Raw genomic sequence first — 22,559 nt, 5'->3', positions numbered from 1 at the left:
ATCATTACACAGGCGAGCTGCTCTGCATCTCCACCCCTCAGCCTGTGAAAAGTCGACTCCTCTCTCCTCCCTTCTCTGCCTCCTTGCCTCTGATATCTCTGGCTGTTAACGCCGCCTCCTCCTATTTCGGGCAAAACTTCCTCCTCCCCAGACTGAGCTCCCATGAGCACTTGCTACATGGGACTCAGAATGCCTATGTGCTTTAGGAGCTGTGGGCAAGGCTTGTTTAGTTTATAGGGAATTAGGGTATTAAAAAAAAAAAAAAAGGATTTGGCTTGAGGAATGCCCTATAAACTATATGTAAGGGGCACAATTATGCAAGGAGTAAGTTTATCTTGGATCCACTTTAATAGAGCCCAGCTAAACAAAAACCAAAACATTGCAATGGTTAAACCAGAGTTTACCCATCAAGATTTGTAATGGTTAGAAAAGTTGAATCTGTTTATCACAGGAGAGGGAAAAAAAAGAACAAAAAATACACAGGATGTCACTACTAGGAAGCACAACAGGAAACTCCAAGGTCTTGGCTTTGTCACTGTGACAAACAGTTACGTGTTTTGCTGTGCCACTACCACAGATCTCTCTGCTGCCTCGCTCCTTGCTTGTGGGTGGCAGGCTTCACCCCTTAACACAACACTCAATCAACAGAAATAACTGCACTCACATGGGGGAATGGCATATCCTATTTCTGATACAGTATGGTAAGGGAGTGTGACAATCAGCCCAAGGGATTTTTATATCTCACCTTTGGGTGAACAGCAACAAAATATAAAAGACCCAAGAGGCATGGTGAGTTCATAGATTTTATTTTTTGTCACAACTTAGCGAAAAATGACACTTTGTGACAAAAATAAAAAGTTTCAATTTCTGCTAACTTGTGACAAAAAAAAAATGAAATCTGCCACAGACTCACCATCAGTGTTGCCAACTCATCCCTTTAATTACTGACACATATGAATTATACAGGTTTTGTCGCTAGGTAGGTGCAGTTAAGGCACTGACTATGTGCAAATAGCCCCAGAACCTGTATAACTTAGATGTGTCAGTAATTAAAGGGATGAGTTGGCAACACTGCTCACCATGCCCCTCTCTGAATACTTTGGGGTGTCTACTTTCCAAAATGGGGTCATTTGTGGGGTGTTTACTGTCCTGGCATTTTGGTGGGTGCTAAATTGTAAGCATCCCTGTAAAGCCTAAAGGTGCTCATAGGACTTTGGACCCCTTAGCGCACCTATGCTGCAAAAAAGTGTAACGTGGTATTGCCGTACTCGGGAGAAATAGTATAATGTGTTTTGGTGTGTATATTTACACATACCCATGCTAGGTGGGAGAATAATCTCTGTAAATGAGAATTTTTTTTACACACAACTGTCCATTTACAGAGATATTTCTTCCACCCAGCATGGGTATGTGTAAAAATACACCCCAAAACACATTATACTACTTTTCCTGAGTACGGCGATACCACATGTGTGACACTTTTTTGCAGCCTAGGTGCGCTAAGGGGCCCAAAGTCCTATGAGTACCTTTAGGATTTTACAGGTCATTTTGAGGCATTTGATTTTCAGACTACTCCTCATGGTTTAGGGTCCCTAAAATGCCAGGGCAGTTTAGGAACCCCACAAGTGACCCCATTTTAGAAAGAAGACACCCCAAGGTATTCTGTTAGGAGTATGCTGAGTTCATAGAAGATTTTATTTTTTGTCACAAGTTAGCGGAAATTGATTTTTATTGTTTTTTTTTCACTCATTTTCCACTAACTTGTGGAACATTCCGAGAAGCTACCATGCCCAGCCTTTTTGGTGGAAACCACTCCAAGTTTCCAAACTTAACATTTTTTTTGGGCCTTCTCCTTAACATGGGTCTAGTCAAAAAGAATGTATTGCGGTCTTACTGGTCTACGCACCCAATACATCACATGCCCATGTTCTCTGCTGCCATGTCCAGGTCACGATTTGAGACTATCCTGCGCTTCCTGCACTTCAGTGCCAATACAACCTGTCTTCTAAGAGGCCAGACTGCTTATGACCGGTTCCACAAAATTCAGCACCTCATAGACCACCTGTCATCAAAATTTGCAGACGCTTATACCCCTGAACAGTCATTTTGAGGAATTTGGTTTCCAGACTACTCCTCACAGTTTTGGGCCCCTAAAATGCGAGGGCAGTATAGGAACCCCACAAGTGACCCCATTTTAGAAAGAAGACACCCCAAGGTATTCCGTTAGGTGTATGATGAGTTCATAGAAGATTTTATTTTTTGTCAAAAGTTAGTGGAAAATGACACTTTGCGAAAAAAAACAACAATAAAAATCAATTTCCGCTAACTTGTGACAAAAAATAAAGTCTTCTATGAACTCACCATACTTCTAACAGAATACCTTGGGGTGTCTTTCTTAAATGGAGTCATTTGTGGGGTTTTTATACTGCCCTGGCATTTTAGGGGCCCTAAACCATGAGGAGTAGTCTGGAAACCAAATCCCTCAAAATGACCTGTGAAACCCTAAAGGTACTCTTAGGACTTTGGGCCCCTTAGCGCACCTAGGCTGCAAAAAAGTAGCGCACCTAGGCTGCAAAAAAAAGTGTCACACGTGGTATCGCCGTACTCAGGAGAAGTAGTATAATGTGTTTTGGGGTGTATTTTTACACATACCCATGCTGAGTGGGAGAAATATCTCTGTAAATGGACAATTGTGTGTAAAAAAAAAAAAAAATTGTCATTTACAGAGATATTTCTCCCACCCAGCATGGTTATGTGTAAAAATACACCCAAAACACATTATACTACTTCTCCTGAGTACGGCGATACCAAATGTTTGACACTTTTGTGCAGCCTAGGTGCGCTAAGGGGCCCAAAGTCCTATGAGTACCTTTAGGATTTTACAGGTCATTTTGAGGCATTTGGTTTCTAGACTACTCCTCACGGTTTTGGGCCGGTAAAATACCAGGGCAGTATAGGAACCCCAAGAGTGACCCCATTTTAGAAAGAAGACACCCCAAGGTATTCCGTTAGGTGTATGATGAGTTCATAGAAGATTTTATTTTTTGTCACAAGTTAGTAGAAAATGAAGCTTTGTGAAAAAAAAAAACAATAAAAATCCATTTCCGCTAACTCGTGACGAATAAAATCTTCTATGAACTCATCACATACCTAACGGAATACCTTGGGGTGTCTTCTTTCTAAAATGGGGTAACTTGTGGGATTTCTATACTGCCCTGGCATTTTAGTGAGGAGTAGTCTGGAAACCAAATGCCTCAAAATGACTGTTCAGGGGTATAAGCATCTGCAAATTTTGATGACAGGTGGTCTATGAGGGGCTGAATTTTGTGGAACCGGTCATAAGCAGGGCGGCCTCTTAGATGACAGGTTGTATTGGCACTGAAGTGCAGGAAGCGCTGGATGTTCTCAAATTGTGACCTGGACATGGCAGCAGAGAACATGGGCATGTGATGTATTGGGTGCGTAGACCAATAAGACCGCAATACATTCTTTTTGACTAGACCCATGTTAAGGAGAAGGCCCAAAAAAATATTACGTTTGGAAACTTGGAGTGGTCTCCACCGAAAAGGCTGGGCATGGTAGCTTCTCGGATTGGCAGTTGCGTATTGTGTGGCAGAACGGTTGGTGTCAGCCACAATTAAGTCGTAGAGATCCATTGTGCAGAACAGATGAAAAAAAGTCTAGGGCCAATCCTAGATTATCTATCACCAGGACTCCAGACTGGGCGTTGAAAGGGGACAGTACGGGTGCGGCGGAACCAGGGGATTGCCAATTGGGATTTGCCAGCACCTCTGGGAGACTATGGGTAGTACGGGCCCGTTTTGCTGGTGGCTGCGACTCGGGACTTAATGCACGTGCCACCGAACCAGTTTCTACTACCATGTTGGTGCTCGCCACTTCACCAGGGTCTACGGTAGTACTGGTGCTAGGTCCAGGAGATGCTACGCTGCTGGTGCATGCCTCACCAAGAAAACTCGGATCAGCGCTAGCACCACTCTGCTGCCCTTGAGTCTGATCCTGCGGTCCAGTGACATGGGGTGTGGTACGCCTGGCTCTAGCCGGAACCTCAACTTCGTCATTGCTATTGGTCAGAGAGCCACTGCTGTTCACCGGTTCGTATTCTGACCCGGATGATTCGTCGGATGAGGCTTCCCAATCGCACTCACCCCACTGGGCCAGAATCTCGGTGGCCTCTTCAGCGGAATACCCCTTTTTTTGCCATGGTGGACTGCTAAATTTAGGGGGTATTCCTCTGAGACTACCCAGGAAAAAGAGCACCTACCTAGCAAAAGGGAGTACTTGTGAAGTAGAAAGCTGTGGTCACTGAGTTTTGATTAAAAAAAAAAAAATCAAAACTGATCTTTACAGCGCCACAGTTATTGTACAGTGTTTTTTGCAGTGATCAGAAAAAAAATTCTGTCACTGCGGTGGGGCAGGTGAGGGTTTGGCCGGGTGATCAGAAGCCCGCAGGGAGCAGATTAGGGCCTGACCTGATGGGTAGGAGTGCTAGGGGGTGACAGGAGGTGATTGATGGGTGTCTCAGGGGGTGTTTAGAGGGGAGAATAGATGCAATCAATGCACTGGGGAGGTGATCGGAAGGGGGTCTGAGGGGGATCTGAGGGTTTGGCCGAGTGATCAGGAGCCCGCACGGGGCAAAATAGGGCCTGATCTGATGGGTAGGTGTGCTAGGGGGTTACAGGAGGTGATTGATGGGTGTCTCAGGGGGTGATTAGAGGGGGGAATAGATGCAATCAATGCACTGGGGAGGTGATTAGGGGGGGTCTGAGGGCGATCTGAGGATGTGGGCAGGTGATTGGGTGCCCGCAAGGGGCATATGAGGGTATGATCTGATGGGTATGATGGGTAGCAGTGACAGGGGGTGATTGATGGGTGATCAGTGGGTGATTAGAGAGGAGAACAGGTGTAAATAATGCACTGGGGAGGTTATCAGGGGGGGGGGGGGTCTGAGGGCGATCTGAGGGTGTGGGTGGGTGTTTGGGTGCACGCAAGGGGCAGATTAGGGTCTGATCTGATGGGTAGCAGTGACAGGGGGTGACGGGGTGATTGATAGGTGATCAGGGTGTGATTAGAAGGGAGAATAGATGCAAGCAGTGCACTGGCGAGTTGATCAGGGGGGGGGGGGTCTGAGGGCGATCTGAGGGTGTGGGCGGGTAATTGGGTGCCCGCAAGGGGGAGATTGTGGTCTAATCTGATGGGTAGCAGTGAAAGGTGGTGACAGGGGGTGATTGATGGGTGATCAGTGGGTGATTAGAGGGGAGAACAGATGTAAACAATGCACTTGGGAGATAGGTGATCAGTGGGTGATTACAGGGGAGAATAGATGTATACAGTATACAAGGGGGTGATCAGGAGCCCCCAGGGGGCAGGACCTAATCTAAAATATAGCATTGACGAATAGTGACAGGGGATGATTGATGGGTGATTAGGGGGGTGAATGGGTGCAAACAGTGGTCTGATGGGGTGATCGGGGGGGGGGGGGGGGGTCTGAGGGGTGCTGTGGGCGATCAGGGGGCAGGGGGACAGGATCAGTGTGTGTGTGTGTGTGTGTCTGTACATGCACAGCTGCCTCCTCCCCTGGTGGTCCCTAGATCATTGGGACCACCAGGGGAGGAGGCAGCCTGTATAATACACTTTGTATACATTACAAAGTGTATTATACACTTTTGCAGGGCGAGATCGGGCCGTTTACAACCCGCCGGCGCTGCGGGATTTCTTGTTGGGTATTTGCACCGGCGGCGATAGGAGGGGTGGGTGGGAAAGCGAAGGGAGGGGGGAAGCATGTAGCTAGTGCTAGGCTAGCTACATGTTAAAAAAAATTTCACTATAAAAAAACCCTCTCGCGGCCATGCACCGCAATTAATCAGAACGCCAGGGAGGTTAAAGCATGTACAGAGGTGACTAATACCACTATAGAACCAATGAAGAGCGAAATCAATGGCTAAAGGAGGACCGTAAGTGCGCCCTCTTGTCCATGGGCTCAGGTGCTGCTGTACGCTCTGCATCCTCTAATGACATTCATCTGATGTCATCTGTACACTTAGCACTCACAATTTCCTCTATACCAATGACTATGATTTCCAGGCACAACAGAGGAAATGGAAAATGTCACTAACACATTTTCACTCCCCCAATACTGGCCAGACAGCATTCATAACTTATATTACTCACACTTCCCTGCAGTTGGTCAGAAAACATTCTTAAATATAGAAGGGACTACATGCAGCTTAAAGGGAACCTTAAAGGACAACTGAGGTGACATGTGACATGTTAAGTGTGGCAAGCACACAAACAACTAGGCTGTGTTCCTTATTTTCTTTCTCTGCCTGAAAGAGTTAAACATCAGGTATGCAATTGACAGTTTCTATTCGGGTCAGGACCGGGTCGGGCTGGGCCAGACTATAGCAGTCCTCAGTGATAAGTAAATACAGCCATAAAATACTTTCCCGTCATTAAATGGCTTCCTGGAGCAGGAAATAGATAAAAAAGGGTTAATAATTCATAGATTTGAGCTCTAGCATACTTTAATAAAGGTGGCATTGAGCATAGACAATGAAACACTAAAAACGTAAAAACTAGATTTAAATATAAAATAAAACTTTTTAGGAGGATAGATACAACTAATAATTTTTTCTCATCAGTTTATTTTCACCTTGGATATCCTTTAACCACTTGATGACCCACCCTTTACCCCCCCTTAAGGACCAGCGTGGTTTTTAGTGATCTGTGCTGGGTGGGCTCTACAGCCCCCAGCACAGATCAGGGTGCAGGCAGAGAGATCAGATTGCCCCCCTTTTTTCCCCCCTATGGGGATGATGTGCAGGGGGGGTCTGATCTCTGCTGCCTGCGTGTGGCTGGCGGGGGGGGGGGGCACCTCAAAGCCCCCCTCCGCGGCGAAATTCCCCCCTCCCTCTCCTACCTGTTCCCTTCCCCCCCGGTGATCGAGGCTGCACAGGACGCTATCCGTCCTGTGCAGCCAGTGACAGGACGTCCCCTGTCACATGGCGGCGATCCCCGGCCGCTGATTGGCCGGGGATCGCCGATCTGCCTTACGGCGCTGCTGCGCAGCAGCGCCGTACAAATGTAAACAAAGCGGATTATTTCCGCTTGTGTTTACATTAAGCCTGCGAGCCGCCATCGGCGGCCCGCAGGCTATTCACGGAGCCCCCCGCCGTGATTTGACAGGAAGCAGCCGCTCGCGCAAGCGGCTGCTTCCTGATTAATCAGCCTGCAGCTGGCGATACAGTACTGCGTCGCTGGTCCTGCAGCTGCCACTTTGCCGACGCACGGTATAAGCGTGCGGTCGGCAAGTGGTTAAATGACATGTGGCATGATGAGATAGACGAGTTTGTACAGTGCCTAGCACACAAATAAATATACTGTGTTTTTCTTCGTTCTCTGCCTGAAAGAGCTAATATTCAGCTATGCGACTGACAGTTTTTCTCCAATCGGAATCCAGTCAGACTATTGTGTCCCTCACTGATAAGGAATTACAACCATAAAATACTTTTCTGGCAGATAACTAGGATTCTGAGAGCAATGGATAGATAAAAAAGGTCAATAGTTCATATATTTTAGCACTCTGAGACAGAGGACAGACTGTTTCATTGAGCTGAGACAAAACAATCTACTTTAAGTATTTAAGCATAATAATAAATTGTGAGAACATCTAAAAGTCATTTTTTTTGTTTATCTAAGCAGTATATTTTTACTTCGGTATCAAAAAGTAACACAAAACTTTGTTACCTCCCGCAGGTTTTGCAGTTCTATATCTGTCCTGTTTTGCTTTGATTTTGCCAACTGAAGAAGCTGATCTTTCCGCTTTTCTCTTTCAGCTGTAATAATAAGTACTCATTTAACTTTAAATATGAAGATGAGCGATTATGAAAATACATACAAGATATGTGCTGTTACTATTGACAAAAGAACTATAGAAAACCCCACAACTAACAACTACGGAATAACTGGCAGCAATACTGTAAACTTGTTTATCTTCTTCTTAGAGTACTCTGTAAGTAAACAGCATACGTCGGCTTGGAGTGTGGTCTGAATATTTACTTTCTGTACTTCACTGCCATCCAGACCGACATGCTTAATGTGCAACATTGTAAGTCACCACACCTTACACACTGGCCTTAAGATCCTTGTGTCCATTAATGCTTGGACATGCTTTAGCACCCATGAAAAATGACAGGCACTGAGCTTAGCAGCCCAAAATACACAGTAGCTGTGAGCAACCTCAAGGAGCTCTTGAGGAAGTGGTCTTCAGAACCACGCCACGCATGGAGCGTCTTGTGTGCCTCCCTCCGCCCTCACTTTGCAGCTGCCTGCACACCTGGGTCCTGGTATACATATGTATAGATCCCCATTTGCACTTGTATTACTTTGATCTTTATATGTACTGTCTATCATGATCATCAGGGGATGTGTTCTTTGAGCAGAACTTTGATGTACTTGCACTTTCACTTATATACCTTGGTTTCTATACCTTAAAACCTACAGCAACACAAGGCCAAGATAACAATCCCAGCAACACAAAGCCAGGCTACCACTGCCAGCAACACGAGGCCAGACTACCACTCCCAGCAACACAAGGCCAGGCTACCACTCACAGCAACACAGGGCCAGGCTACCACTCCCAGCAACACAGGGCCAGGCTACCATTTCGAAGCAACACAAGGTCAGGCTACCATTCCCAGCTACACAAGGCCAAGCTACCATTCCCATCAACACAAGGCCAGTCTACCATTTCCAGCAACACAAGCCCAGGCTACCACTCCCAACAACACAAGGCCAGGCTAGCCATTCCCAGCAACACAAGGCCACTATACCATTTCCAACAACACAAGGCAAGGTTATCATTTCCAGCAACACAAATCCAGGCTACCATTCCCAGCAACACAAGGCCACTATACCATTTCCAGCAACACAAGGCCAGGCTACCATTCCCAGCAACACAAATCCAGGCTACCATTTCCAGCAACACAAGGCCTGGCTACCATTCCCAGCAACACAAGGCCTGGCTACCACTCCCAGCAACACAAGGCCAGGCTACCATTCCCAGCAACACAAGAACAGGCTACCACTCCCAGCAACATAAAGCAAGTCTACCACTCCTAGCAACACAAGGCCAGGATACCATTCCCAGTAACATTAGGCCAGCATAACAGGCACTAGACATTCTTATACAACCCTAAATAAAAGTACCTGGCTTCTACTTATGGCCACTACTAACACCCGCAGAGGCAAGCTAAACTGCTGAAATCTCAGAAGATGAAACACCCCTACGGTTTCTTTTGACATACGTGACTTCTCGGTTCTGTCATTTCCATTCTAGAATGTTAGTTACTGGGAGCCAGATCTGCAGCAAAAAGCCCAGAAACAGGAAAGTCATGGTTAAGGGAGAGGAACGCTGCTAAGATGATCAGTTTTCACATTCCCTACCTGTTAAAATGCTTCAATCATTGTTTCTGTTTTGAGAGTTTAAACATGCTTTAAAGTGACCCTGAAGTAAAATGTTGGTAATGTAAATTAAGCATATGATACTAAAATGCATGACAAAAATGAATAGTCCACAGCTACACCCAGGAGAAATACTACTGTGTCAGGAGGAAATACCCCAGTATTAGGAGAAAACCGCTACACTTTGGCCTTTAAAGTCTCAGTATTGATTCTTTAATTGGATGGGTGATTTCTTTTTTTTTTACAACTTTTTTTTTATTGAATTTAAAGAAAAATACACATAGTTAACAGAAAGGTACCTTCATTGCACCACATCTAATAAGTTACAAGTAATTATGACATATAATTATAACTTAGAAATGATGTCTGAACAGCGGGATAAATAACCATCAAGGTAAGCAGACATAGCACAGCTAGCCTTGTGTAGGAATGCTTGTGGATAACACCATATGACATAAGTTGATCATCTAGATCAATGACTGTACAACATTTAACCCAAGTAAGACGTACACAGAGATTATATAAATCAATGTACACAACAATCGTCATGGACCTGATAGTGTGTTAAAATTATTCCTTAAAGAGAACCCGAGGTGTGTTTAAAGAATGTTATCTGCATACAGAGGCTGGATCTGCCTATACAGCCCAGCCTCTGTTGCTATCCCAAAACCCCCTAAGGTCCCCCTGCACTCTGCAATCCCTCATAAATCACAGCCATGCTGTGAGGCTTTGTTTACATCTGTAGTGTCAGTCTCAGCTGCTCCCCCGCCTCCTGCATAGCTCCGGTCCCTGCCCCCGTCCCTTCCCTCCAATCAGCAGGGAGGGAAGGGATGCAGGCGGGGACTGGAGTTCTGCAGGAGGCGGGGAGAGCAGCAGACTGACACTATAGAGATAAACACAGCCAGCTCTGACAAGCTGTTTGTCAGCAGCGTGGCTGTGATTTATGAGGGATTGCAGAGTGCAGGAGGACCTTAGGGGGGTTTGGGATAGCAACAGAGGCTGGGCTGTATAGGCAGATCCAGCCTCTGTATGCAGATAATATTCTTCAAACCCACCTCGGGTTCTCTTTAACCTTGTGGATGTTGCTGTTTTGTTAGGTTCACTGTTCCTTTTTCCCCTTGGGGAAAAAGACAATTCCATGCAAAGTAATTAAGGACCATAAACAAAATAAAGGAAAGAATAAAAACAATAACATGAGTGGTCTCTATCCCCCACACCCCCCTCCTCCTCAATCCCCCCCAGTCCCCTTTATAACTACCAAGGTTAAGGATGTGTGCAGGATTTCTCATCCAACTGAACCGGATCTTTTCAAACTTTTTGGGACAGTTGCATGTGTGACCTGTAAGTATGTTTGTATAGAGGTAAACGCTTTGTTAACCGAGGTAATCCAAGTATCTAGAGTCAGACTATGAATTTCTTTCCAACTGACTATAAGATCTCTCCTGGCATAATAGCATAGGTGTTGAATGCAGAGTTGGGTATGTTGGGAGGATTACCATCTAATAATCATAATAGCGCTATTCTAGGTGGGATGGGTGATTTCTCTGGCCAACAGGGAAGCTCACTTGACTCTCACTGCTCCAGCATCCAAAACGGATTAAAGTTTACACATGCAGTTTTCTCTTTAGGTAATCTTTGTTTAGGTAGTTTATCATCATATGACCAGTTTAAAGTTTACTTCAGGGTCATTTTAAGGATTGTGTCAGGCATGCTAAAAACTTTACTTCTTACTTTATGCAGCCAATTACAGATGAATGAAAGTATGAATTTTTGGAAATTTTGTACAACGGTGTACTTCTTACCATAGATGCACGGATGTCAAATTTGTGTGTTGTATTAAGAAACCCAGAGTTTTCCTTTAATGTTGACTTCATAATACTTTTCTTAGAAAATAATTTTACTAACCTGCAAAAACCAGTTCGGCCTGCAAGTAGGCACCTTCCTGTTTTATGCGAATGATTTCTTCCCTTTGCTCATTGTTTTCCACTGTCTTCTGGCTTAGGTCGTCTTAATTTTCAAATTAAACACAAAATTATAGTAACTCATCACTGTTAAGTCATCATAACAAGCAAAGATGACTGTATAAAATATGTATGCCCAGGACCTTTGGGTACGATATAAAAACCCTTAAAATGTTTTCCCTGGTCTGCAATAACTGTGTACCAAGTTTAAACCTCTCATCAAGCTGTACAAAGCTTTCGGGTGAGGTGATGCAAATTATATTATGCGAGACCTCTGTCGAGATCTGATCCAATAATGGGGCAAGGACCCCATATCATTTATATGAGGTAGGTAATGTTTGCCACATCTAAGCTGTCTATGTCTACTAGTTTTACAAAGATGTTAGACATGAATTAATTGTTAGCCACATCTACTAGTGTATGTCAAACCTTATATAAAGGACATCGGCTGGCTGTAGACTCCATCTTTGTAGTAGGGGAGAAAAGTTCCTAAGCCTACAAGGAAGCTTCCCAGTATACATTTTCAAGAAGCAAATAAGATGTCATGCAGTGCACCTTGTGGAACTTTCCCCAGGAACAGAGTTAAAGCAGCGCAGCTTAATGTGAAGGAGCGCCCATTTTGCCTGCCTTATATAACAGCACTTGCTGCTATGTAAGGGCTTTTTTTCCACTAGCACACGTTTGAATCGCGTACAGAAATCCGCATCCATTTTTAATATGGATACGCGTTCTGCATATGTGATACATGAGGTGACATGATGAGCAAGACATGTGCATGTACAATGCCAAGCATCCAAATAACTATGCTGTGTTCTTTTTTTTCTTTCTATGTCTGAAACTGAAAAAGTTAAAAATCAGGAATGCAAGTAACAGTTTGTGTCTGAGTCGGGACCTAGTCAGAATATAGCATAATCCTCACTGATAAAGAATTACATCCAGAATGCACTTTCTTAGCAGAAAAATGCCTTCTGAGAGCAGCAAAGAGATAAAAAGGGTGAATAGTTCATAGATTTTAGCTTTGGCATACATCACTGCATGTGTCATTGAACAGAGACAAAGAAACAGTAAAAATGTAAAAAATAGATTTAAAAATAAAAGTGTGTGGGCCATGATTGCGGCATGTAGGGAGGAACCAAGCATTAAATACTGTATTTTCTGCCAAACAATGATATACTGTACACTAAGTACAACACTGTCATCTTGATGCAAGAAAAAAAAACAAAAAAACACTTCAACATATTCTCAAGTACTTTCCAAAACATCAAAATCTAATATTTTCTTCAAAAGAAGTTTTGAAGTTCTTGAAGTTTTGAAGTATGGGAGTTCTTTAAAGCCCAGCTCCACTCATAATCACTTATGGAGGTCCTGTATTTTGGGGAAGAAATCCCTCTTCTAAATGGATGGTGCTGCTCCACCTCACGACAGTCTGGTTTCTGACTACATAGGTGCTGCCCCTGTACCCCCGAGTATGCCTTCTTCCCATAGGGATGGTACTGGAGGTGTGGCTAGCTTACAAGGACAACATGGGAAGATTTGCATATTCAGCAATGATGCATTGAGGGAGACATCAAATGCTCACTCCAACCTGGATTACCGCAAATTAGTTCTGTTTTAAGAAGGCAATTTTTTGTTTTCCATAACATTTTAGTAAGAAGGCGTTTGGATCCTTTGTAGCCCCTTACACAATCCTAGGAGTTCTGGTTCACCATGAGCTGGGTAGTCTGTAACTCTGGGTGTTTCAAGTCCTACCCCATAAAGTCACATTAATCCATGCCATGCAGTAACGAGGATCAACCAATCCAAAATAGTCTGTAAGCATGGTGGATTATTGTGGCTCTGTACAATTAACTAGCTGACACATCATTGCATTCCAGCAGTTCTGGAGGTGTGGCTAGCTTACAAGGACAACAAGGGATGATTAACATGTTCAGCAGTGATGCATTGTGGGAGACAAATACCTTCTGTTTTAAGAAGGCAAGCTTTTGTTTCCCATAGGGAACAATGGGTAAAATGTTGAGTGGGAGGCTGGCCCTATTATAGACATTGCCTATCCCAATGGAAACAACAGAAGGGTGACTTGTAAGGATCATGTGTCATGAACCCTCCTGTAGGAGGCTGGCAGAAGCAGTTGCAAGATGGTCCAAAAACCAGAAGACCAGATGGGAAAATGGAACTTATTGCCATTAGTGGATCTTCAGGAACTCCATAAACAAGGGTTATCGGCGATAGTTTTCTTTTAAACAGTAAAGTGGAGCTTAATCCTCCACCCCCTTACCATGGTGATCAGAGGAACCTAAGAGTTCAGTCTTTTTGTAACTATTAAGAGATGTTTCCCCTTTTTATGGAGAAACTCACATCTCTTTCGAATGCACATCACATTAAGAAAATGTCATAAATGTCTTGCCTTTCAGCTTATCAACTTCAGTTATCAACCCTTTTAGTTTGGGCTCCAGTTCCTGCGTTTTCCTCACAGTTGTTGTTTCCTTTTGCCTTGACTTGTGTAGTTCTGCTTCCAAATTCTTGAATTTAGATGTAAACTCTACGATGTGATTTGTTGCTTCTGTTATGTCTTTATCCTATAGCAAACAGTGGGGGAACAAAACACGAACATATTATACACCTTTCAGTAGAAAGGCATCAGAAGCACTTGTGTCCCTGAGTTCTTCCGAGGAAGGCGGTTACATACTGTGCATGCAAGAGACCGCACATGTGTGCTCACCAGTGCTGTTTCTAGGCTAAAATGCACCCAGGGCGAGGGTGTAAAAATTGCGCCCCCCCCCCCTGGTTAGATAGGTAGGTGCCTCTCAGTATAGGTTAGATTAGGTAGGTGCCCCCTAGTATAGGCTAGATTAGACAGGTGCCCCCCAGAATAGGTTAGATTAGGTAGCTGCCCCCCAGTATAGGTTAGATAAGGTAGCTGCCCCCCCCAGTATAGGTTAGGTAGGTGCCCCCCAGTATAGGTTAGGTAGGTGCCCCCCAGTATAGGTTAGATAGGTAGCTGCCCCCCAGTATAGGTTAGATTAGGTAGCTGCCCCCCAGTGTAGGTTAGATAAGGTAGCTGCCCCCCCAGTATAGGTTAGGTAGGTGCCCCCCAGTATAGGTTAGGTAGGTGCCCCCCAGTATAGGTTAGGTAGGTGCCCCCCAGTATAGGTTAGATAGGTAGCTGCCCCCCAGTATAGGTTAGATTAGGTAGCTGCCCCCCAGTGTAGGTTAGATAGGTAGCTGCCCCCCCAGTGTTGGTTATATTAGGTAGCTGCCCCCCAGTGTAGGTTAGATAGGTAGCTGCCCCCCAGTGTAGGTTAGATAGGTAGCTGCCCCCCAGCGTAGGTTAGATTAGGTAGGTGCCCCCCAGTGTAGGTTAGATAGGTAGCTGCCCCCCAGCGTAGGTTAGATTAGGTAGCTGCCCCCAGTATAGGTTAGATAGGTAGCTGCCCCCCAGCGTAGGTTAGATTAGGTAGCTGCCCCCAGTATAGGTTAGATAGGTAGCTGCCCCCAGTATAGGTTAGATAAGTAGCTGCCCCCCAGTGTAGGTTAGATTAGGTAGGTGCCCCCCAGTGTAGGTTAGATAGGTAGGTGCCCCCCAGCGTAGGTTAGATTAGCAGCTGCCCCCCAGCGTAGGTTAGATTAGGTAGGTGCCCCCAGAATAGGTTAGATAGGTAGATGCCCCCAATAATGGAGGGGGGAGCCGCAGGGAGGGCAGCCCGACCTCTCCCTCCCTCTCCTCTCCCGGGCGCCCTCCGTGCTCCCCCCTCAGATGCAGAGTCCGTGAGCAGCAGGGAAGCGCTGTTTACAACTCACCGGCTGCCTGGCTCCAAGCGCTGCTCTCTCGCCGCTGGTCTCCTCTCTCTGTATACATACTGATACACGCTGCTTCCGGCTACAGGAAGCAGCGTGTATCAGTACGTATACAGAGAGAGAGAGGAGACCAGCGGCGAGAGAGCAGCGCTTGGAGCCAGGCAGCCGGTGAGTTGTAAACAGCGCTTCCCTGCTGCTCACGGACTCTGCATCTGAGGGGGGAGCACGGAGGGCGCCCGGGAGAGGAGAGGGAGGGAGAGGTCGGGCTGCCCTCCCCGCGGCTCCGGCTCCCCCCTCCATTATAGCGCCCCCCTCCCAACAGCGCCCCGGGCGGCGGCACGCTCCGCACGGGGCAAGAAACGGGGCTGGTGCTCACACATGTGCAGTGCAGAGCTGCTTGTCCTTGACAGCACTCGGGGCCAGGAGTGCTTCCAAAGCCTCCCGGAGGTAGCTAGTTTGAACTGGGGGCAGCACTGGAATAAGAACACCATGAAAGGACTGGGGATGCTGCATAGGATGCAGAGCCTTCACTCTCCTTAGGTGAGTATATGCATTTTTTTTACTTTAAGGTCACTACAGATTTGCTTTACAGAATCTCTTTTCTTGGGTTTGGATAGATATGTTAAAGCAGCAGGGTCATATATACTATGCTAGGGAAAAAAACCCCACATATATAAGTAGATAAATACTTGATCTACTTAACAGATGTATTGTACTGTCCACGTTTTGATTTCAGTGAATTTTATACAGTAAATGAGAAGAATTCTGTTTCTGGCAGGGGCCATATCTTTTTCCCACAGTTTGAGGCCAAATCCTGGTGTCATTTCTTCCCTTAAAGTGTACCAGAGACGAGTGTTCTTAAAGATTTTTACTTGCCCAGGGCTTCCTCCAGCACCATAAGCACAGATGTGTCCCTCGCCGTCCTCTCGTAGCCCTCCGTTAACCGGCAATCAGCTCCGTTATTCGGCTAAGTGGCGTCAGCAGGGAGCCTTCTGCGAATACGTGGACCTTCTGCGCAAGCGTCACTGAGTCAGACTGGACCCAACTGAGCCGAATACCAGGAGCTGATCACGGTTTAACGGAGGACTGCGGGAGGACTGCGAGGGATGCATCCGTGCTTATGGGGCTGGAGGAAGCCCCGGGTAAGTAAAAATCTTTACGAACGCTCATCTCTGGGTCACAAAGTTTTTTTTTCTTTTCTCCTCCAATCTGCTGAGTCATTCTGGCTTGTTTGTAAACGGGGTGAGCAGAGGATCACACTTTAGCCTCAGTCTATAACGCTGAACTTCTCTCTCAGCCAATCAGTGAGAAGCAGGGATGTGGGAGGGGTGGTGACGAGCTTCCCTCTCTCTCACCAACTTCAACAATGGCAGAGAATAGAGCCAGGCTGACAGATAAGATTTATTACAACAGAAAGATTTCTGAATAGATTGGAGTGCTTGCAACGCAGGGGGAGATTCCTGGCAGCGTTAGAAACACATTGCAGTGTTTAAAGAGACCCTGACCTAAGACACTGGGTATGCTGTTAAGCATACCCACGTCTATTAGGGAATGCGTATACACTTACCGGCCCATTTGTTAATCTCATTGGGTCCCGGCTTGCCTGCAATCCTTTCTATATAAATAGCCACCACTGGCAGAAAGTCACACTGGGACCCGGAAAAGGAAGTCTGCGGGTCCGTACAGTGCATGCGCAGGCTTGCTGGCTCTGTCTCCTCTAAATTCCTCCTCCCCTCTTCCATGCATTATAATTCCGTGCACAGAACTAAAGCGCATGTGCTGTACGGACCTGCATACTTTCTTTTCCGGGTCCCAGCCCGACTTTCTGCCAGTGGTGGCTATTTACATAGAAAGGATTGCAGGCAAGCTGGGACCCAAAGAGATTAACAGAGGGGCCAATAAGTATATACACATTCCCTAATAGACGTGGTTATGCTTATAAAGCATTTCCAGCATCTCAGCTCAGGGTCCCTTTTAAGGATCACTATTGCAAAAATTGTAAAAAATTTAGACTACATGTAAACACATACAAATAAGAAGTATGTTTCTTGCAGAGTAAAATGAGTCATAAATTACTTTTCTCCTATTTTGCTGTCACTTACAGTAAGCAGGACAAATCTGACAGAACTGACAAGTTATGGACAAGCCCATCTCTTCATGGAGGATTCTCAGCACGGCCTTTATTATTTCTAAAGAGACAATCCCTGAAAAGGATTTATGTAAAGATGCAGACCACCCCCTACCTGCTTGCATACTTTCTTGGCAGTTGGGTAGAGCAACTGCCATTCACTAAGTGCTTTTGAAAATAACGAAAACCTGAGAATCCCCATAAGGAGATGGGCTACTCCAAAACCTGCTGGTTCTGTCAGATTTCTACTACCTACTGTAAGTGACAGCAACATAGGAGAAAAGTAATTTATGTCTCATTTTACTCTGGAAGAAACTTACTTCTTATTCATATGTGTTTACGCAATTTTACATTTTTATGATTTTCGCGATAGTAGTCCTTTACATGGAATTTGATTTTGTGGTTGACAATCCCTCTTTAACAAAGAGACCAGGTAGATTGGTCTAAGCTGTGGAAAAGGGCAACACTTGATCATGGATCTACAAACAACAGATTTGTCTATTGCAACAGACCCAATCCTGGTAAGAAAACAGTAGTAGTAGAAACTTAAAAACACATACCTTTAACTTTAGTAAAGCAGAAAGTTCCTGTTCCCTGGCTTGAAACCGCCCAACGTCAGCAGACAAGTCCAGGACTGATTCATGAAGAAGCTGATTCTTTTCCTGCAAAACCCAAGTAAAAAAAACAAACATACGTTTGCATGAAGTGTAAACAAGGCAATATGCCTACACATTTAAGGTATTTGAAGTATGAAACAAATTTGTTCACTTTCATTGGTAGAATTCTGTATTAAAGGGACTCCGAGCAGTGCAGTAACTATGGAAAGATGCATACCATTTTGAAGCTCTCTTTCTCCTCTTTCCAACAATATATACACCGCCACCCTACGCCTTTTAGTTTTCTCAAACGCGATTTCGATCACGAAATAACGAAAACTAAAAGGCGTAGGGCGGCGGTTTATGTGTCGTTGGAAAGAGAAAGAGAGCTTCAAAATGGTATGCATCGTTCCATAGTTGCTTGTATTACACAGGACGACTTTTCCCCAAAGTCGGCAGCTCCATTCAGCTGCCGACTTTGGGGAAAAGTCGTCCTGTGTAAAGCTACGTACAGACATGCGATAACGATCGTTCGTAAGCAACGACGAACGATCAATTAAGGAGAGAAATGAAAAGGTCGTTAGTAAAGAGGTGTTGAAAGTGGCAAACGATCAGATCGTTTCCGAACGAACGATGCGGAAGTGACGAACGTATGATGCAGCGCATCTATTATGCTAAACGTTATTCAGATCAATGAACCCGGAACGAACGTCATTGTTAATGGCCAGTAGGAAAGAGGAAGTTGCGTACAGATATATATATATATATATATATATATATATATATATATACACACACAGAGAGAGAGAGATATAGATATATCTCTATCTATATACATCTATCTACATCTATATATACATATATATATCTATATACATATATCTATATACATCTCTCTGTCTCTCTCTCTCTGTCTGCGCATGTACGGTACTTAACGAACGATCGTTTTTGTAACGATCAGCATACACACGTACTTTTGCTAACGATCGTCGTTACAAAAAATCCGCCAGGACGGATTTCCAGTTTGCAACGACTTCAGTCGCTGATCGTTACCCTTAACGATCGTTAGCGGTTATTTTGTAACGATCGTCGTTATAAACGATCGTTAGTCGTTCGTTACCAACGACTTTAGTCGCATGTCTGTATGCCCCTTTATACAAGCAACTATGGAAAGATGCATACCGCAGCCAAAGTTTCTGCACTGCTCGGAGTCCCTTTAAGGCTGCTTTCACAGTGAGACGTTACAGGCGCACGTTAGTGCAGCCTGTAACGCAGCCCACCGCACAGTAATGAAAAATCAATGGGCTGTTCACAGTGCCCACGTTGCGTTACATTGTAACGCTTCACGTTATTTTAAAGTGCTGCATGCTGTGCGTTCTATGTGGCTAAGCCGCGTTAGACTGTTTGCACATGCTCAGTAGTATTGGAGGAGGAGGACTCCCCCTCCTCCTCCTCGGCCAGGCACATGGCTAATTAATATTCACTGCACGGTGTGAAGTGCAGTGTTTACTTCCTGGAGCGCCGCTCTGTGCGGCAATTGGCCGGCGGGACCACGTGATGCCGCATGCGTCCAAGAGTACGCATCACGGCATCACAGGACGTGTGAAGAGCCGCTCAACATAACGTCCAGCTACAACCCAACTATGTGTTGCGTTAGGTGCACATTATGCGACCTTAACATAGCACCTAATGCAACGTCTTGGTGTGTAAGTAGCCTAAATGTTTGCATTTCAAAACATTTTTGTTACAATTTTGACAAAACAAAAATATAAGTAAGATGAGCAAACCAAGTCAATCTAGTCAGGGTTGCTCGCCAGAGATTGCGAATTCAAATTTACCCGTGATCGCGGGTAGATTTTCATGATTCCAGAACTTGAATTTGAAGATCGATACTGATCCCGAATTCGAATGTATCCAAATAGTCACTTTCGAATTCAGCCGTGATCACGGGTGTTAACCCGTGATCACGAATTCGGATTCGGTATCCAGGTGATGACGTCATTGGGCCAATCAGAAGGCCCCGAGCCGAGGCCCTAGCAACCAATCAGAGGAAAGGAGACTGGCCCTCCCCTCCTCTATATAAGGCGGCGGCCATCTTAGGGCGCTCGTCCTTGCTTGTGACTTGCGGTACTGAGAGCATCTCCAGTGCTGCTGTTCATCTGAGCAAGTGCTTTTCTCACTGTTTACCCAGCGCTTTGCATCCTAAACACATTCTCTATACATATATTATATTGTTTTATAGATAGATAGTGATTTGATTGTTATACTTCAGTCAGTTAGTGTAGTGTATATACTGTATACTGTGCTAGGCTAGTGTTACACACATTTTGTTTTTCTTATTGTATTTCTATATTATTGCACAATGACTGGCAGAGGTAGAGGGCGAGGCACCACCAGGAAAGGCAGCACCATTGCTGCAGCCACTGCCAGCAGCAGGTCTGTGACTAGTCCGCCGCCAGCCACTGACCACAGAGTTGTGGAGGAGGGAGCAGAGGCGCAAAAGCAGCGTGTTGCGCCCATCTTTGAGACGGGTCGTCGCACCCGGCCCATTGCCGGAGAGTCAGGCACAGGCTGTCGAGGAAATTATGGCGGAGCAGCAAGCCACCATTTCCAGCCAGACCTTCAGCGCCAGCGAGACCAGTGCCACCACCAGCACTCCACCAGCGCTTTAGGTCACGTCGACACCAGCGACCAGCCTGCCCTCACTGAGCTCACTCTTCACCCCAGGGACTGTGAGCGCTTTGAGGGATGTGGTTGCCGAGTTTGAGGAGGAGATGATGGGGACATGCAAGGAGGAGGAGGAGTTTGTTGTTGGCGCACAGCAACCTGATTTTCATGAGGAGGAGGAGGGGACTGATGCGGGGATGTTGGGGCAGAAGAGTTGGTTGGGAGCTCAGAGGAGAGGTTTGGGGATGATGATGATGAGGTGCTGGATCGTTCCTATGTGCCACCACCAGCACAGTTGGGTGAAGGCAGCTCGTCATTGGAGGAAGCGTCTCGGGCACTGAGGCACGGCAGCAACCTGGCAGCCAGCACAGGGCGTGGAAGGCAGAAGCCACAGCCTGCTGCTTCAGCCGCTACCACTACAACCCGCACCAAAGCTCCTCCAAGCAAAGGGAAAAAAACAGCCCTCCAAAGGCAAAAAAGCTCCTCAGCCCTCAATCTTGAAGAGCAAGTTAAAATCCCCAGTCTGGCGTTACTTCACTGTGTGCGCTGACGATAAGACCCATGCCGTTTGCCACAGTTGCGGTGACAGCCTGAGCAGAGGCCGGGATCTGAACAAGTTGGGTACCTCGTGCCTGCAGACCCACTTCCAGACCAAACATTTTAAAGAACTACAATGAGTTTCTGAGACTGAGGGACAGTGGCGCAGGCAGTGGTCAGAGCCAGACAGCCACTGCACAGCCTTCAGCAGCATCCCACCCTCCTGCTCATCCAGCATCAGCAGCACAGAAACTCACTGCTCCCCCCTGGGCAGCCAGTCCTCAGTGGCCTCATTTGCTCCCTCCAAAGTCGCCTCCTCTTCTTCCCATGCAGGCAAATGCCGCCAGACCCTTCTCAGCGAGTCATTTCCCGGTGTGACCAAGGTTCTGCCTCCCACCAACAGGCGCATCCGGGTGCTGAACGGGTTGCTTGCCCGGGCCATGTGCTCCCAGCTCCTGCCATACTCCTTTGTGCAGGAGGGGAGTGACATGAGAACGCTCCTGCAGTATGGGATCCCGGAGTGGCAAATTCCTAGCCGCCACTATTTCTCCTGCGCGGCGATCCCAGCACTACACCGGTTCGCAATGGCGAACGTGGGCCTCTCGCGCAATCACACAGTGAGTGAGCGGATCCACATCACCATGGACTCCTGGAGCAGCCGTTTCGGGACAGACCGCTACCTGTCCTTCACAGCTCACTGGGTCAGCCTGGTGGAATGCGCCAGCGAGGAAGCAGCAGGTCCATTCTTGGGCGCATCAGCAGCAACAGCACCAGTTGTCCACTATGTGGTGCCACCACGCGGGGTCAGGGGAGAAGCAGCAGCTCCTGTCGCCAAACGACCCGCCTCAACAGCAGCGTGAAGGTCCGCCATTGCCAAGCGCCGCTGGAGATGAGAAGCTTGGAGAAGAACAGTTTGACGGCAGCCAACGTGCTCCGCTACCTGAGGGAGCAGGAGAAGACGTGGCTGACCTCCAGAGGCCTCAGAGTCGGATTGATGGTGTCCGACAATGCGGCCAACCTGCTGGCTGCCATCACCAGAGGAGACTTGACCCACGTCCCCTGCTTGGCCCACGTCCTGAACCTGGTGATGCAGAAGTTCATGCGCACCTACCAGGGGATGGACAATCTTTTGGAAGCGGCTCGGAAAATTGTGCGCAGTTTCCGCCGCTCAGCTGCTGCCGCAGCAAACCTGGCCGGCATGCAGCAGCGCGAGGGCCTGCCATGACACCGCCTTGTCATCGATGTGCCAACTCGCTGGAATTCCACCCTGGCGATGTTGGAGCGGCTGGTTGAGCAAAGGAGGGCTGTCAACAGACACATCGTTGAGGTCACTCTCGCCGGCACCACCAAACTCCAGCTCCTCTCCAATGCACAGTGGGGGCAGATGCAGCATGT

The 22,559-nt window shown here is 46.5% G+C and overlaps 1 protein-coding gene across 3 annotated transcripts in view; it reads right to left on the bottom strand.

Annotated features, from left to right (window-relative positions):
* The window catches only part of CCDC62 (coiled-coil domain containing 62), an 81,415-nt gene that overhangs the window by 23,988 nt on the left and 34,868 nt on the right, over positions 1 to 22,559 (bottom strand). For all 3 annotated transcript variants that reach the window (XR_011022676.1, XM_068244192.1, XM_068244186.1), the window contains exons 5-8: positions 17,925 to 18,026; positions 13,846 to 14,017; positions 11,386 to 11,487; positions 7,765 to 7,853 (exon numbers count right to left, since the gene is read on the bottom strand). Coding sequence is in view for 2 of the 3 variants with exons in the window: in XM_068244192.1 (XP_068100293.1) it covers positions 7,765 to 7,853; positions 11,386 to 11,487; positions 13,846 to 14,017; positions 17,925 to 18,026 (465 nt within the window). In the remaining variant the exon portion in view is untranslated. The remainder of the gene's footprint in view (positions 1 to 7,764; positions 7,854 to 11,385; positions 11,488 to 13,845; positions 14,018 to 17,924; positions 18,027 to 22,559) is intronic.

Source organism: Hyperolius riggenbachi, chromosome 1 (assembly GCF_040937935.1).
Source record: "Hyperolius riggenbachi isolate aHypRig1 chromosome 1, aHypRig1.pri, whole genome shotgun sequence".
In the NCBI taxonomy this organism is placed as follows: domain Eukaryota; kingdom Metazoa; phylum Chordata; class Amphibia; order Anura; family Hyperoliidae; genus Hyperolius; species Hyperolius riggenbachi.
This window is presented reverse-complemented; position numbering and strand designations above follow the sequence as displayed.